Source organism: Protobothrops mucrosquamatus, unplaced genomic scaffold, assembly GCF_001527695.2.
Source record: "Protobothrops mucrosquamatus isolate PMUCROS unplaced genomic scaffold, P.Mucros_1.0 scaffold2718, whole genome shotgun sequence".
In the NCBI taxonomy this organism is placed as follows: domain Eukaryota; kingdom Metazoa; phylum Chordata; class Lepidosauria; order Squamata; family Viperidae; genus Protobothrops; species Protobothrops mucrosquamatus.
In genome coordinates this window covers 46,868-60,343 of record NW_015388761.1, presented here as the reverse complement: position 1 = coordinate 60,343, position 13,476 = coordinate 46,868, and the positions used below count along the sequence as shown (strand labels likewise).

Below are 13,476 nucleotides of genomic sequence, written 5' to 3'. Positions count from 1 at the left end.
GTCATTGTCTGATTTCTGACTAATAGAGCCTTCTCTTGCAAAGCTAAATTAGATTACTCTGTAGCCTAGTGGGGCTGTGATTCAGCGCTCAGCCTCAGCAGTATTTCTTCCTAACTCTGTAAGCTGAATTGCTGATGAGATATGACTGTAGAATGCAAGTGATGACTTAAATTGGATTTCAATATGGCTGGCTGGGGAATTCTGGGAGTTGAAGTCCACACATCTTAGAGTTGCCAATCTTTAGAAATACTGGCTTACATTGTTCATTTCCAGTACTTAAAGTTTTTCCTTGGCTGTGGGCAGCTCTATGAGCTGAGGATCACACTGCATTCATGTTCACCATGTTTTCTTTTGTAAACCAGTATGGTGGAGGAGTAGGCTGGTATAGGTGATGGACTATGATTGGAGAGATCCAAGTTCAAATTGTCACTTGACCATTGAGCTTCCTGGATGATTTGTACTCCCACCTTACAGTGTTGCTTTTGCTATGAGGATTAAAGTGAAGGAAGACGCATAAAGCCTGCATATGCATCCTAAAGGAATGGCATAATGGAAATTTAGTAATAAATAAAAGCCAGAATTCATCAGAGGAGAGAATAGTGACATACAGTAAATGAAATAGTAGTCTGGCCTGAAGAAATGAAGTTATTTAATATCACAACCTGTTCCCTACAATGGTCAAAATCAGTTCACAATCCTCTCTTAACAAATACAGAAGCAGGTAAACACAGAGAGGCTATATTCACATGTAACATTAAACTATGATTTTCTGAAATTATTTTGTGGGCAAACAAAAATATTTTCAGAGAAAGCACAACTTTCAGCCAATGTTTATTTTCTGCCTCCATTTCTTCTGCTAGACTGCAGAAGAAATAGGCAGTTTGATTCATTTGCTGATGTTATATTGATAAAGGGGGGGGGGGTGCATGACAGGAATAAGACATCTATACAATGTAATGTTCACATGTATTATACATTAAAAACACTGATGTGACAACTCTCACAAGTGTTAGAAAAAAATCCTTTATAACTGAAAACAGAGATTTATCACAATTGACCATAATTTTAAATTGCTTGGGGAACCAGGAGGTTGAAATCAAACTCCTAGGCTACAAGCTGCCTATTCTTAGCTAACCTTACAAGCACTCCTCAAACACACTGAAGTGGCTAGTAGAGTTGAGCAGCCCCTATAGAGCAGTGTTTCTCAACCTTGGCAACTTTTAAGACACATGGATTTCAAGATGCTGGCTGAGGAATTCTGGGAGTTGAAGTCCATGTGTCTTAAATTTGCCAAGGTTGAGAAAACCTGTTAAAGAGATATAAGTCTTTCTTAGGCATCAAACACTGCTGCAAGCCTAAGCACACTAATACATAGAGGATGAGGAACTGGGAACCAAGATCCATTTTAATAAGAAAGGCCTAATAAAACAATCAAGAGAACTTGAGAAGCAACTGGGCAATTTCAATACTCATCCTTTAAATTAAAATTGTGAGCACCAAGAAAAATGACAAGGCAATGGACTTTGGTGGTCTAGAATTTAATACAAGGAAGATATACCTGATTCAGTATGTATGTTCCCATTTCTCCCTCACCCCCCCAGAAACCATCAGAATCTCATCTTCAAATTAAAAAAAAAACATTCTCTCTCTTTTTCCAGGAATAGCCTTCGGCCAGGACTGGCCACTTTGTGCTGGAGAAGCAACATTACAGTGGCCTGTAAAAATTACAATTAGGCAAAAAAAAATAAAAAAATATGGCAGTCTTACAAGTTTGGGTTTGAGTTCTCAGGTCTAAATCTCTCTTTTACAACTTGCCAACACACATTCGCTGCCAAGAAAAACCTCCAGCCCAGTGTACTAAAAGTTCTAAATTATGCAAAATAAAATTGGTTAGCAGTTTCAGTAAGTAGAGTGCTCGGAGGGGGACAAGATTTCAGTTCCCTCCTTCTTTTTCTACTGGGATTCATTTATAGCTGTATCAATAGAATTATAACATTTAAGTAATTCCACTAATTTAATGGAGTTAGATATTTTATTATTTACCTATTATTTACCTATTACTAAACTAAGCAAGCAAGTATTAAGATAGCATTACTCCAGAATTCTCAGCCTCCACTAACTTGGCCCCTGAAACTCACATAACTACATGGTGACCACATTAATAGATTGGATGGCAAACTACATTAGGCCACATTTGTATGACATTTTTTTTACCATTTGTTCACTAATAAAATAAGTACAGAGCTAATCTTGGCAGAGCCTTGTCTGGGAATATTTTTCTATTTTGGAATGTCCAACTATTTTGCTAAGTGGATCTCACCCTGATTAACTTATTTGAGATTAGTCAAGGTCAGCTACGTGTTTCTACAGTAAGTATATGTTAAAACTGCCTGACTGCTATATAGGATATCTGACTAGGGAGATAGAAAGCCTGTAATTTAAGGATTCCCTTATAGACTGTCTCCTGCTCTTCCTCTGATCATGAGTCATGGTCAGATGTTCCATTTCTTGTATGTTACATTCAGTCCCAAACTTTTTTTCATCATTCTTTAGAAAGGACTGTCAAGGTGATGATTTAGAAGCTAATCAGCTGATGTAATGTATGATGTAATATTGGGAATGACTCAGCAGGGTCTATGTCCCTTTAAGAGCAAGCAGGGTCTGTATCTCTTTAAGAGGCTTGTATAAAAGGGAAGGCTCTGCAGACGTGTGCTCTCTCTTCTGTTTCCTGCTGTAACTGTTCTGTGTTGAAGACTGCTGTATTAACACGTGTATGTATATTGTTCCTGGTGTATGATATTGTAGATAGTGTAAGATAAACCACCATTTAATATAGACCACTGTTTACTGTGTTTACTCCTGGGTTATCTCAGCGCAATAAGACTGTGCATGCTCTGACAAGGACCCAAGAAGATGGGAGGATCACTCCAAATTTGGATTCCAATACAGCCTCAGTCTTCCAACTATACAGTACAAATTTGTATCTTATAATACTCACTAGTTCTTGGAAGTAGAACTGATAATCAAATACAGGAATGGCTTCCAGCATTTTTATAATATCCACACCAGGCTTTGAAGGTGAATAGGGTGTATTTATTCCAGCCACTGCCCTAAAACAAAAGCAAGATATTGAGACAGAGAGTTGTCAATCACTTTCTACCCCATCTATCCCACAGGTTTCGTGTTGTGGGATGGGAGAGTTTGAGGAAAGGAATGTTGTGTACTTCATTTGGAGCTCCTGGAAGAAAGTTGGGATATAAATCTAACATATAAATCAATCTTAGATGACTATAGTTTCCTTGAGTAAAAGTGGAATAAAAATATAATAAACATTTATTAGACAAAAAGAAATAAGTATCAGGACCCAGAAATGCTGAGAAAATGTAAACAAGTAAAAAAAAATCATGCATACAAGTTCTATATTAGGAAAAAATATAAAAAATAGTCATTAGCCTGCGACAGTCCTTCCCAATATGGTCCTGCTCCCGTACCAAAATGGACAAGTCTCTAAAAACTACTGAATGGAGAACACAAAGGGGAATATTATTGTATGCATATTTTTCTGTTCAATTAGATAACTCTAAATCCAGCAGGATTCTTTTTATGAGTAAATATTTTGGTTTATAATATTAACTATTAAGACAATATTTATCCTATGTTATTAATCTATGCCATTCTAATTAAACAATTCCACAATATTTCACTACCAAACAGCACTTCTTATCTTCTTGTCTCTGTATTGCATTACAATTGCTACCATGAAACTGGTATTTTCAAAATAACAATAAATTAATATGACCAGCAATTCTGATGCATACTATACTGGAATTGTTCTCTGTTACTGAAAATCTGTATGAACTGAGGTAGCTTGTAAATATTGTTAAATAAATAGCTTAAAAAATTGTGTAGGAGCGGGAGGGAGGGAGGGAGGGAGGGAGGAAGGCAAATTCCAGTCACATATGGTTATTGGTCTATCCACCTGCTGAATGCTAAAATCTGGGAGAAAAGTAAATTGAAGAACTTGACATCTAAGGGAGGTTGGCTGCTCTAGACTCATGCGGAAAGCCTTAGACTGAGAAGGCTGGCCTCTGATACGTCATATTTTTTAAGGATAAAAAAGTATAAGTAATCCTGGACAGACAGCAACAATGAAATAGAATTTAAAACAATACAATGAAAGGGAGACGAACCAAGATGACTATTAATATATTATTTAGGCAGATGAATAATGACAAAATAAAAATGGCTCAAAAAGTAATGGACAAAGGAGAAGGAGGGTAAAATCTGACAAGTTGTTAACAGGAGACTTATGACATTTTCATGGATTCTTCTAATTAAATTTGGAAACAAATAAAAATGGAATTTGATGCAAAAAGGTTGAAAGTTACCAACTAAAGCTAATTTACCCACATATTGAATTTTGTTAAGTAAGTATGTACTATACACTGTAAGACATAGTACTGAATTATATATTGTACTTCTGCTCACAACTCCAAGTGATGAGCACTTTTTGGTGTTTGATCCAACACTATCATACATTTTGCAAGCAAATGTCACAGAGAAATTAACTTACTTGACCCGTTCTGGGTAAAAGAGAGCCATATTCCACACTGTGGCACCACCCCAATCATGACCAATGAATGTAGCCTGAACAATGCTCTAGAAAGGAAAAAAAAAAGGATAATTTCAGTACTCATGTCTTCCCATAAGCACAGTTCTCTTTCTTTCTTTCTTTCTTTCTTTCTTTCTTTCTTTCTTTCTTTCTTTCTTTCTTTCTTTCTTTCTTTTCTTTCTTCCTTCCTTCCTTCCTTCCTTCCTTCCTCTTTCTTTTTCTCTTTCCTCCTTCCTGCCTTCCTTCTTTTCTTTCATATGCAATGTATATTGCAGGCAGCTGCAGCACCCATTTATTTATTTATTGGAAAGGTGCCCAGCGCCTCTCCTCCCCCAAAAGATAAAGTTAAGCAATAGGATATTCAAATTCTTTGATGATAATCATTTTTAAATATCATTTTAATATTTTTAAATGGGCTTTCTTGACTGGCCAAATACAAGATGTCAGCCTGTTTATGAGGGGTCCTACAATAGGATCTCAATATTTCAGATATGGACACAGGCACCAAAGTTTGAGAATTCAGACAACCTACTGAGCTCAGGATTGCAAACTCTATATACCACAGCTGCTGGTTTGTTTAATCACGATTACTACCTTATAACTTAAAATTGTAAAGATCCTGTTTTCGTTTGTCCGAGGATGACTTTCTACTCTTGCCTCTTTCCTTTTTACCAATGTTTTATTATGATCTTTCCTCCCCAGAGGCTGGAGCTTGAGGAACCTTTGACAATATCACAGCAATTTAACCAATGGTTTCAGCCAGACCAAAAAAATGTGCTATCCCTTACATAAAGAAGGAAATAGCATTACTTTGGTGCTATATTTCAATGGAAAAGGGAGGACAAAGCACAAAGCACCAGCTATTAAGCTACTATTTCACCTCGAGAAAAAAAAATGCATTTTTAGATTGAGGTTACTAAATAGGATGCCTTCACACATTGGTTCAGTCATTTAACTTAATGGAAGCAGCCTGCCAAATTACTTTGAAAAAGAAGAAACGGGAGGGGGAAAAAATCTAATTCTGAGCATCAACTCCTCACTTAACTTGAAAGACAATTTTTTGCTTTTAAGCACCATCTGTTTGTACAAAATAGGCCTCATGCTCAGCTATTCTTATTCCAATCTCTTTCCTTCCTTATTGCAAAAGGAGATGCGTCAAAGTTCCACAAAGTTCATTACTTGCTACTAAAAAATTTTCCTTAGGGAACTAGGAAGAGCTGAAAGGTTAAACTCAGCAGCTGCCCAGGATAGAGAGGAGAAACCATCCTGTGGAGGAAGCTCATTTCAAGTACATCCTAGAAAAAACGGACCAAAAGCTTCCTGGCAAATCCATGGCTTTCCAAACCCACGTCTTCTCAAACCCATCCTTATGTATTCCTCCTGCCCATTTGGAAATCCAGGAATACAGTATGCCTGTATACTGTAGAAGCCATGACATGTCAAAATAATTGTCCGTCTTCCAGCCCTGGCTCTTAGGGACCTAGGATGGAGGGAGATAATTCAAATCAATGTACTGCCAGAGCCTAACAGCTTGAGATACCAACAACTTAATTTGGGGATTCTATATGCAAAACATGTGATTGGCCATGATATCTTTCTCTCTCTTGTTGAGAGCAGTCAGGAACATTTTACCTCCCCCAGTGAGGGAAATTAGCAAAAAAATAATAATAACCTCTATCAGAAAACACATCCCCCTTTGCTTTTAACAATGCAAAGAGAGACATTAGCAGAGTTGCAGGGTAGAAACTGGGTTGGCTTTTTCAGCAATTTATAATTTGGCAGAGAAAGAAAAAGATTAGGAAGTTGAAAAGATAGCGAAGCATTTCAGCATACTGCAGCATTGGAAAGCTTGAAGTAGTTTTATAAAAGAACCCACACTTTTATTCTTTAACTGTAAGGTAGAACAGATGTCCAGAATAACCTACATAGTGGAACTTGCTCACACAGCACAACATTTACCATGGTGTCAATCTTACACCTTCCATCAGAGTTGTGAATGTTCTTTTTCTCTTTCTGAGCTATTGCTCATGAAAATCACCACCACCTCCTCCTCCTCCTCCTCCTCATCATCATCACTGCACTGCTTTGTGCTTTTTACAAATTGCAAACCAACAAATGAGAGGATGCAAGCTTCTATAGCAGCAATACAAAAGGCAGCATAACAGCTGGAGGGGTTGGATGACAAGCAAAGCAGTTGGAAAATACATAAGATCCACTAGAATCAAGGATGTCAAACTGCCAGCCCGCGGGCCAGATGCATCATGCCAAAACCGTGCCAACCGCATTGCTGGGAATGAGAAAAAAGTCGCGATATGTCGTGACATGTCCATCACGTTGAGAGTTTGACACCCATGCACTAGATCCACTATGACAAGCAGTAAGAACTATTTTAGAAAAAAAATATATTCAAGTCCTCCAAATATTCTTCACATCCTTCACCTTCTAAAACATAGCTTAATATCGTGTTGCCTAGATTAACATCACATTTTTCTCATGTTGGAATTAATGTATTACTTTTAGATATATTTGAGTAATAAATGCAGCAATAAGAAAGCACACATGAAAGACAAAATATAAAAGAATAAAAAAGAAAATGGAACAAAGCCATCTATTTCCCCCCTTCCCTTCCACTCCCAAGTAACACCTATCCCTGTTTGGAAATTGAGGCATACTTATGGAATTGATGTAGTTTTTATTTCACCTGAAAAATATATTTTAACACTCCAAACTGAACATTCATTTTAAAAATTGGGTTAAACAATTTATTCTTCCAGTCCAGTTTGTAGAGTGTTGTTCATATTCATTTGTGTATAATCACATATAGCTGGATAGCAGTATTCTATCAGAAAGGGGAAAAAAAGCAGCTTCAAATTAATAGGGAATAGTATACAGGATTTCTGGATTTTTTATAAAAATACTTTTCAGTCTTTTTTGATAGCATGAGTCAAAATCGGGAAAGAAAAGCTCTTGGTGAAAAACTTTAACTCATTATGAAGCAAAAATAAAACAAAAAAAATAAAACGAGAGTACTTTCCACATTATTGGTAATTTGGAAAAAGAACCGAAAAGTACAACAGCCCTATTATATATAATGTTTTATTTAAATGGAAGGTGCAGCCTAATCTAAAATAATATGCCCCATTCAGATCACAAATAGTTCTTACAACCACTATTTGGACTGAATTTCGGTTTCTAAGTGATGTGGTCACTAAGAAAATAATGACATGACTAGACCCAATTTTACAACTGTGAGTGAATAATATGATTGTTAAGTCACATACGTTGTTAAGCAAATCTGGTTTTCCTAATTTGCTTGTTGGAAGCAAAGGTTTGTGAGGTTTGGCATTTCCTATACTGTACCATATAAAACCACCAGTTGGAGGGGCATAACCAATTTACAACATGATGCCTTCTTTTAGAGATGAGTCAAGATACAGTATTATTAGCTTTCTAGAAATTGATACAAATACATTTGGCACACAATCTGGGAGCTTCCAAACTCTCCTTGACATTTAAGGTGATAGAAATGTATTCAAAGAGTTTGGTGGCTATTGTGGAGTCTTTGATGCTCTCTGAGGCTGCAGACACTTCATTACTTGACTAGTGAAGTAATATTTTTATTTATTTATTGTCATTGTATGTGCGTACATAGTATACATATACAACAAAATTTACTTGACACCCAAAAACCAAGTCCCACACACATAATCCCCAACACACTCCCCCCCACAATCCCCACCCCTAAAACCAACCCCCTGCTCAGGCAGGAAACCCTACACCATTTCGGACAAATGGCTGTCCAGTCTCTTCTTTAAAAAATCCAGTGTTGGAGCATTCACCGCTTCTGGAGGCAGGTTGTTCCACTGATTAATTGTTCTACCTGTCAGGAAGTTTCTTCTTAGTTCTAGGTTGCTTCTCTCCTTGATTAGTTTCCATCCGTTGCTTCTTGTGTTGCCTTCAGGCGCTTTGGAGAATAGCTTGACTCCCTCTTCTTTGTGGCAGCCCCTAAGATACTGGAACACTGCTATCATGTCCCCCCTCGTCCTTCTCTTCATTAAACTAGACATACCCAATTCTAGCAACCGTTCCTTATATGTTTTAGCCTCCAGTCCCCTAATCATCTTTGTTGCTCTTCTCTGTACTCTTTCTAGAGTCTCAGCAACTTTTTTACATCGTGGTGACCAAAACTGGATGCAGTATTCCAAGTGTGGCCTTACCAAGGCATTGTAAAGTGGTATTAATACTTCACGTGATCTTGAAGTTAAATTGCTGATGACTACATCAAAATATAACAACATGGAAGTGATCCACCACTATCTCCTAATAAGATGCTTTTTATTTGTTTATTTTTTACTTTCCAGTCTAGCCTGGAGTCCTGGGATTTCTTTGTGATTTCTGGCCCATATAGCAAATAGGTCTGACATTTTTCCTTTCGAAATTTGGTAAAGACAGTTGGATACTTCTGTCACTTAATTTAGTTTATCTAAGCCGCCTTGAGTTGCCATGTGCAAGTAGGCAGCAATACAAATTTTCTAAATAAATAAATTTTCTAAATAAATAAATAAACAGTTCATTAGATTTTTAATCCACCTATTCATGAATGTTATCTGGACTGGGTTTCTAAATTAAAAAAGTAGGAACACAATTAAAATCCAGATAAAACAGAATGTAAATAATATCCTGTTATACTATTTTCTGCACATATATTTAAAGCTTAGTGCAGCCTTTAAAACATCACACACTTTTAATTAAAAATAGCAAATGCATTTGCAAGTAACTGAGAACTCTTCAGGAAGGAAGGAGGATTGGCTAAGTCATCTTTAGGAACACAACAAAGAAGCTACATTAATTAGTGTGACACAAAGGACTTTTCGTTTTCTAGGAAAGCTTCCCAAATCAAATATTGTCCAACAAAGCAAGAAAGACATTTACTGATCACTCTTTAATATTATCTGTAGACTTCACATGGACTTTTCTTGAGTTCAAAGCCTTGCTTTGAAAAGTATATTGTTTAAAGCTTCTCTTACCAGGGACACAAGAGAGATGCAAAGGGGTGACAAACAAGGGGAAAAAGAATAAGGAAGGAGAGGCAAAGACAATATCTAGAGAAGAATAACTGGAGGAATGACTCTCCAACAACTTAATACTAATGTAGATTTTTCTCAAGATTTTCATTGTAACATCTTTTGGCAAGAAGCTCAGAAAAACATACAATTAGTTTTTATACTTCCATTATATTATCACAATCTCCCCATAAAACACTTAGTTTTAATGATAGTGGTGACTAAGAAGTGTAAAATCCATCCATCTGGAAGTGGCCCTTGCCAGAGAACACCAGAACATTCTGTTTTCCTTTGGGACATGCAGATGTGGGGGAAAGGTATTTTGGGGGATTTCAGAAGTAAATCTTTCAAACAAGAAATGATTTGAAGTGTCCTGGAAATAATGATCTACACAAAAAAGGTTTATTTGGGCCCAGAACAACTCTGGATTATCCCATACCTTTTTGCCTAGGAGAATTTACTTCAAGAAACCACTGAATTCCCCAACCCAGAATGGTACAGTTCAGAAGAGGTTCAATGGGAAATGGAAACATTCTGGAAATCTCCAGAATAGTCCATTTCCAAATCAATTAATTTTAAACATACCTAGTAGTATCCCAGAATTACCCAATAAGCCTCACAACTAAACGCAGATTTGAATCTGGCCATTCTGATCCAAAGTATTGCATTATCTACCCCTCACCTCATGTTCACATTCATCAATATTTTGACTGGTGTGAATAGAATAGAATAGAATAGAATAGAATAGAGCTGGAAGAGACCTTGGAGATGAAGACATTAAACTTCTACAAAGACTACTCAACACCACAATAATTGTAAACTCATCTTCTCCCTATTTTGGGTTGTCTTTCTACAACTTGACCTTGACCTTTATACACAAACACACAAAGGAACTTAAATCTGATACATTTTTAGCTGTGCATGATTTTGCTTTGGGCTTCTAGGCAAGCTGCAATGTTCTATTATTATGCCTAACATCCTACCCCCACTCTTGACACCTACCCCCAAAGCTCACAAGGTTGTCTATAATGATCTAGGACTAAAGAATATTATTCGGTCAAGCAAAGCTCACCAGAACTGGGGTCATAGGGTGAAAACAAAAGCTACTTGGAACTTTTTTCATGGGTGCAGAGCAAGAAATTCAAATCAACACAAAGATCAATAATGGCTGTAATTGTGCTGCTGAGGACTGCAGTTGCATATATTGAGGTCAATGTCATCTGCCTCAACAGTACAGCCAGCTATTTTCTAGGAAGCAAATTGAACCTCTGCTGATTTGTTAATGGTGTTGCCTGATGCACTCCATTGGTCAAATCTTGGGTTTTCTCCTATTATGATGGCACTGGAAAGAGTCCAGAGAGACTTTTGAGTAATTGGTTGGGGACTCACTAGTATTCTATGCAAATCTGAAACTATATCTGGTAATGCTGTGAAAATCTTTAGATTTACTGATTAGAACATTAGGTCTCTCCATCCAGCCTCAGAGACCCTGCCCATTTCAGTGGAAGACTGAAGTATCTGCACTTCTTTTAATTGTATTTCTGCAGAGATTTAGCTTACTTTTATGCTACTCTACCTTTCCACATTTACCACCAACATATTGTCCTTTGCTTCTAGATCTCTTGAGTTTTATTTGGTCATTTATGTAGGTTAATAAGAGCTGTGGTGACGCAGTGGTTAGAATGCAGTATTGTAGACTAACTCACTGCTCCCTGCCAGGAGTTTGATTCTGATAGGCTCAAGGCTGACTCAGCCTTCCATCCTTCTGAGGTTGGTAAAAGGAGGACCCAGACTGTTGGGGACAATATGCTGACTCTGTAAATAAAGACATTAAAGTGCTCTGGGACTTTAGAATTCAAATACACAAGTACCTGTCACATAACACCCTAGACTTAACAATGGTTGATAAGAAAGACAAAAAAGTCTGGATAGTGGAGACAGCAGTACCTGGAGATAGCAGAATAGAAGAGAAAGAACTGGAGAAAATCACAAACAATAAAGGCATGCAAATAGAAGTAGAACCACTGTGGCAAAATGGCAAAAGAAAGCAAAGATAGTTCTAATAGTGATAGGTGCCTCAGGTGCAATTCTAAACCATCTGCACCACCACTTGAATACCATTGGCACTGACAAAATCATCATCAGTCAATTGCAGAAGGCACTTTACTTGGAACAACTTACATCCTGCAATGATACTTTTAACATTATTAAACAATAGCATCTGCCTATTCCAGGTCCTCGGGAAGGACTTAATAGGTGGACAAAAATGCTAAATACAGTGTAACCACCTGGCTGTCCGTGCAATCAACTATAATTTAACCTAAAACGTAAAGTCAGCCACATTTCTGTCAACTAGTAGGACTGTAGCAGGAACAGCAGAGGTGCCCTCTGCTTTTACAAAGACACACTACTGTTAACTAAGCCACATATTAGAACAGCAAACAGTTTTACAGCATGAAATGAAACATCTGAAGCATGGCAAGATGTTCATTTACTTTTGGCAATTTTGTTACACTATTTCTTTTTCTATCACAACTGCTGTATCTAATACAATTCCAGTGTTCTTGTTCCACTAATTGCTGAACTTTTACTACCCTGAGCAAATTATTTTTATAATGATTAGGCCAGCAAGATTTCATTCTTAGGACATCACAAATAGTTGCTAACCTCAGCAAGAAGACAGTAGACAGAAGACAAGGACTATTTTCCATAAAAGAACAGAGGCCACAGCAAATTTTTGAGTCCATTAAAGTTGGTTGGGGTAAGAGAATGAGCAGCACAGACATATGGAACATGAAAAGCTCTCAGGAATAGGGAAGCTGGGTGGAGTTTAAAGTTTTGTGATTCCTAAAATAGCCTTCTCCCAAATGCTGCCATTCTGATGTACTGAGGACCAATATTTCTAGAGGAAAACACACACTGGGGAAGTCTGTTCCTAACCTAATTTGAATTCCAAGTGAATGAACCTGATGAATGCAGAGAAGAGCAACAAGAATGATTAGGGGGCTGGAGGCTAAAACATACAAAGAACGGTACCAGGAATTGGGTATGTCTAGTCTAATGAAAAGAAGAATAGGGGAGACATGATAGCAGTGTTTCAATATCTCAGGGGTGGCCATAAAGAAGAGGGAGTCAAGTTATTCTCCAAAGCACCTGAAGGCAGGACAAGAAGCAACGGATGGAAACGAACCAAGGAAAGAAGCAACCTAGAACTAAGAAGAAAATTCCTAATGGTGTGAGCAATCAACCAATGGAATAGCTTGCCATCAGAAGTTGTGGGTGCTCCATCACTGGAGGCTTTCAACCCCCCCCCCCCCCAAAAAAAAACCTGGACAACCATTTGTCTGAAATAGTGAGGGTCTCCTGCTCAAGCAGAGGGTTGGACCAAAAGACCTCCAAGGTCCCTTCCAATTCTATTATGCAATGTTTTATATTCTATAAAAGTAATTGCAAGTGCCCCTTAGCCAAATAAAAAAAAATGTGGGTGATAGTTCTGAAAAGAAGTATTGGCCCATTTTTGTCCCCCCTTCTCTGGTATGTTTTTTTACAAGACTCCGAGAACAGTCATCTTTACCTCAATCTACTCACAGATAGCTATTTACCCTTCTACTTGTCACCTTTTCAATGTGTTCGTAGTTAAGAAGACATTTCAATCCTCACTGGCATAGTCCTATATAAAATATGGATTTGGTCCCTTCTTGTCTTTCAGTCAGGCAGAGAATTTAGCAAATTCATTTCCATTTTCCTAGCACTGTGTTTCCTCTCTGTCTTTCAAAGCTGAAAGACAGCAATTGCATCATG

The 13,476-nt window shown here is 37.5% G+C and overlaps 1 protein-coding gene across 1 annotated transcript in view; it reads right to left on the bottom strand.

Moving 5' to 3' along the window:
- The window catches only part of LOC107296270 (bifunctional epoxide hydrolase 2-like), a 61,489-nt gene that overhangs the window by 15,804 nt on the left and 32,209 nt on the right, over positions 1 to 13,476 (bottom strand). Inside the window, exons 11-12 of the mRNA XM_015825617.1 lie at positions 4,574 to 4,659; positions 2,999 to 3,110 (exon numbers count right to left, since the gene is read on the bottom strand). Coding sequence (XP_015681103.1) covers positions 2,999 to 3,110; positions 4,574 to 4,659 — 198 coding nt within the window. The remainder of the gene's footprint in view (positions 1 to 2,998; positions 3,111 to 4,573; positions 4,660 to 13,476) is intronic.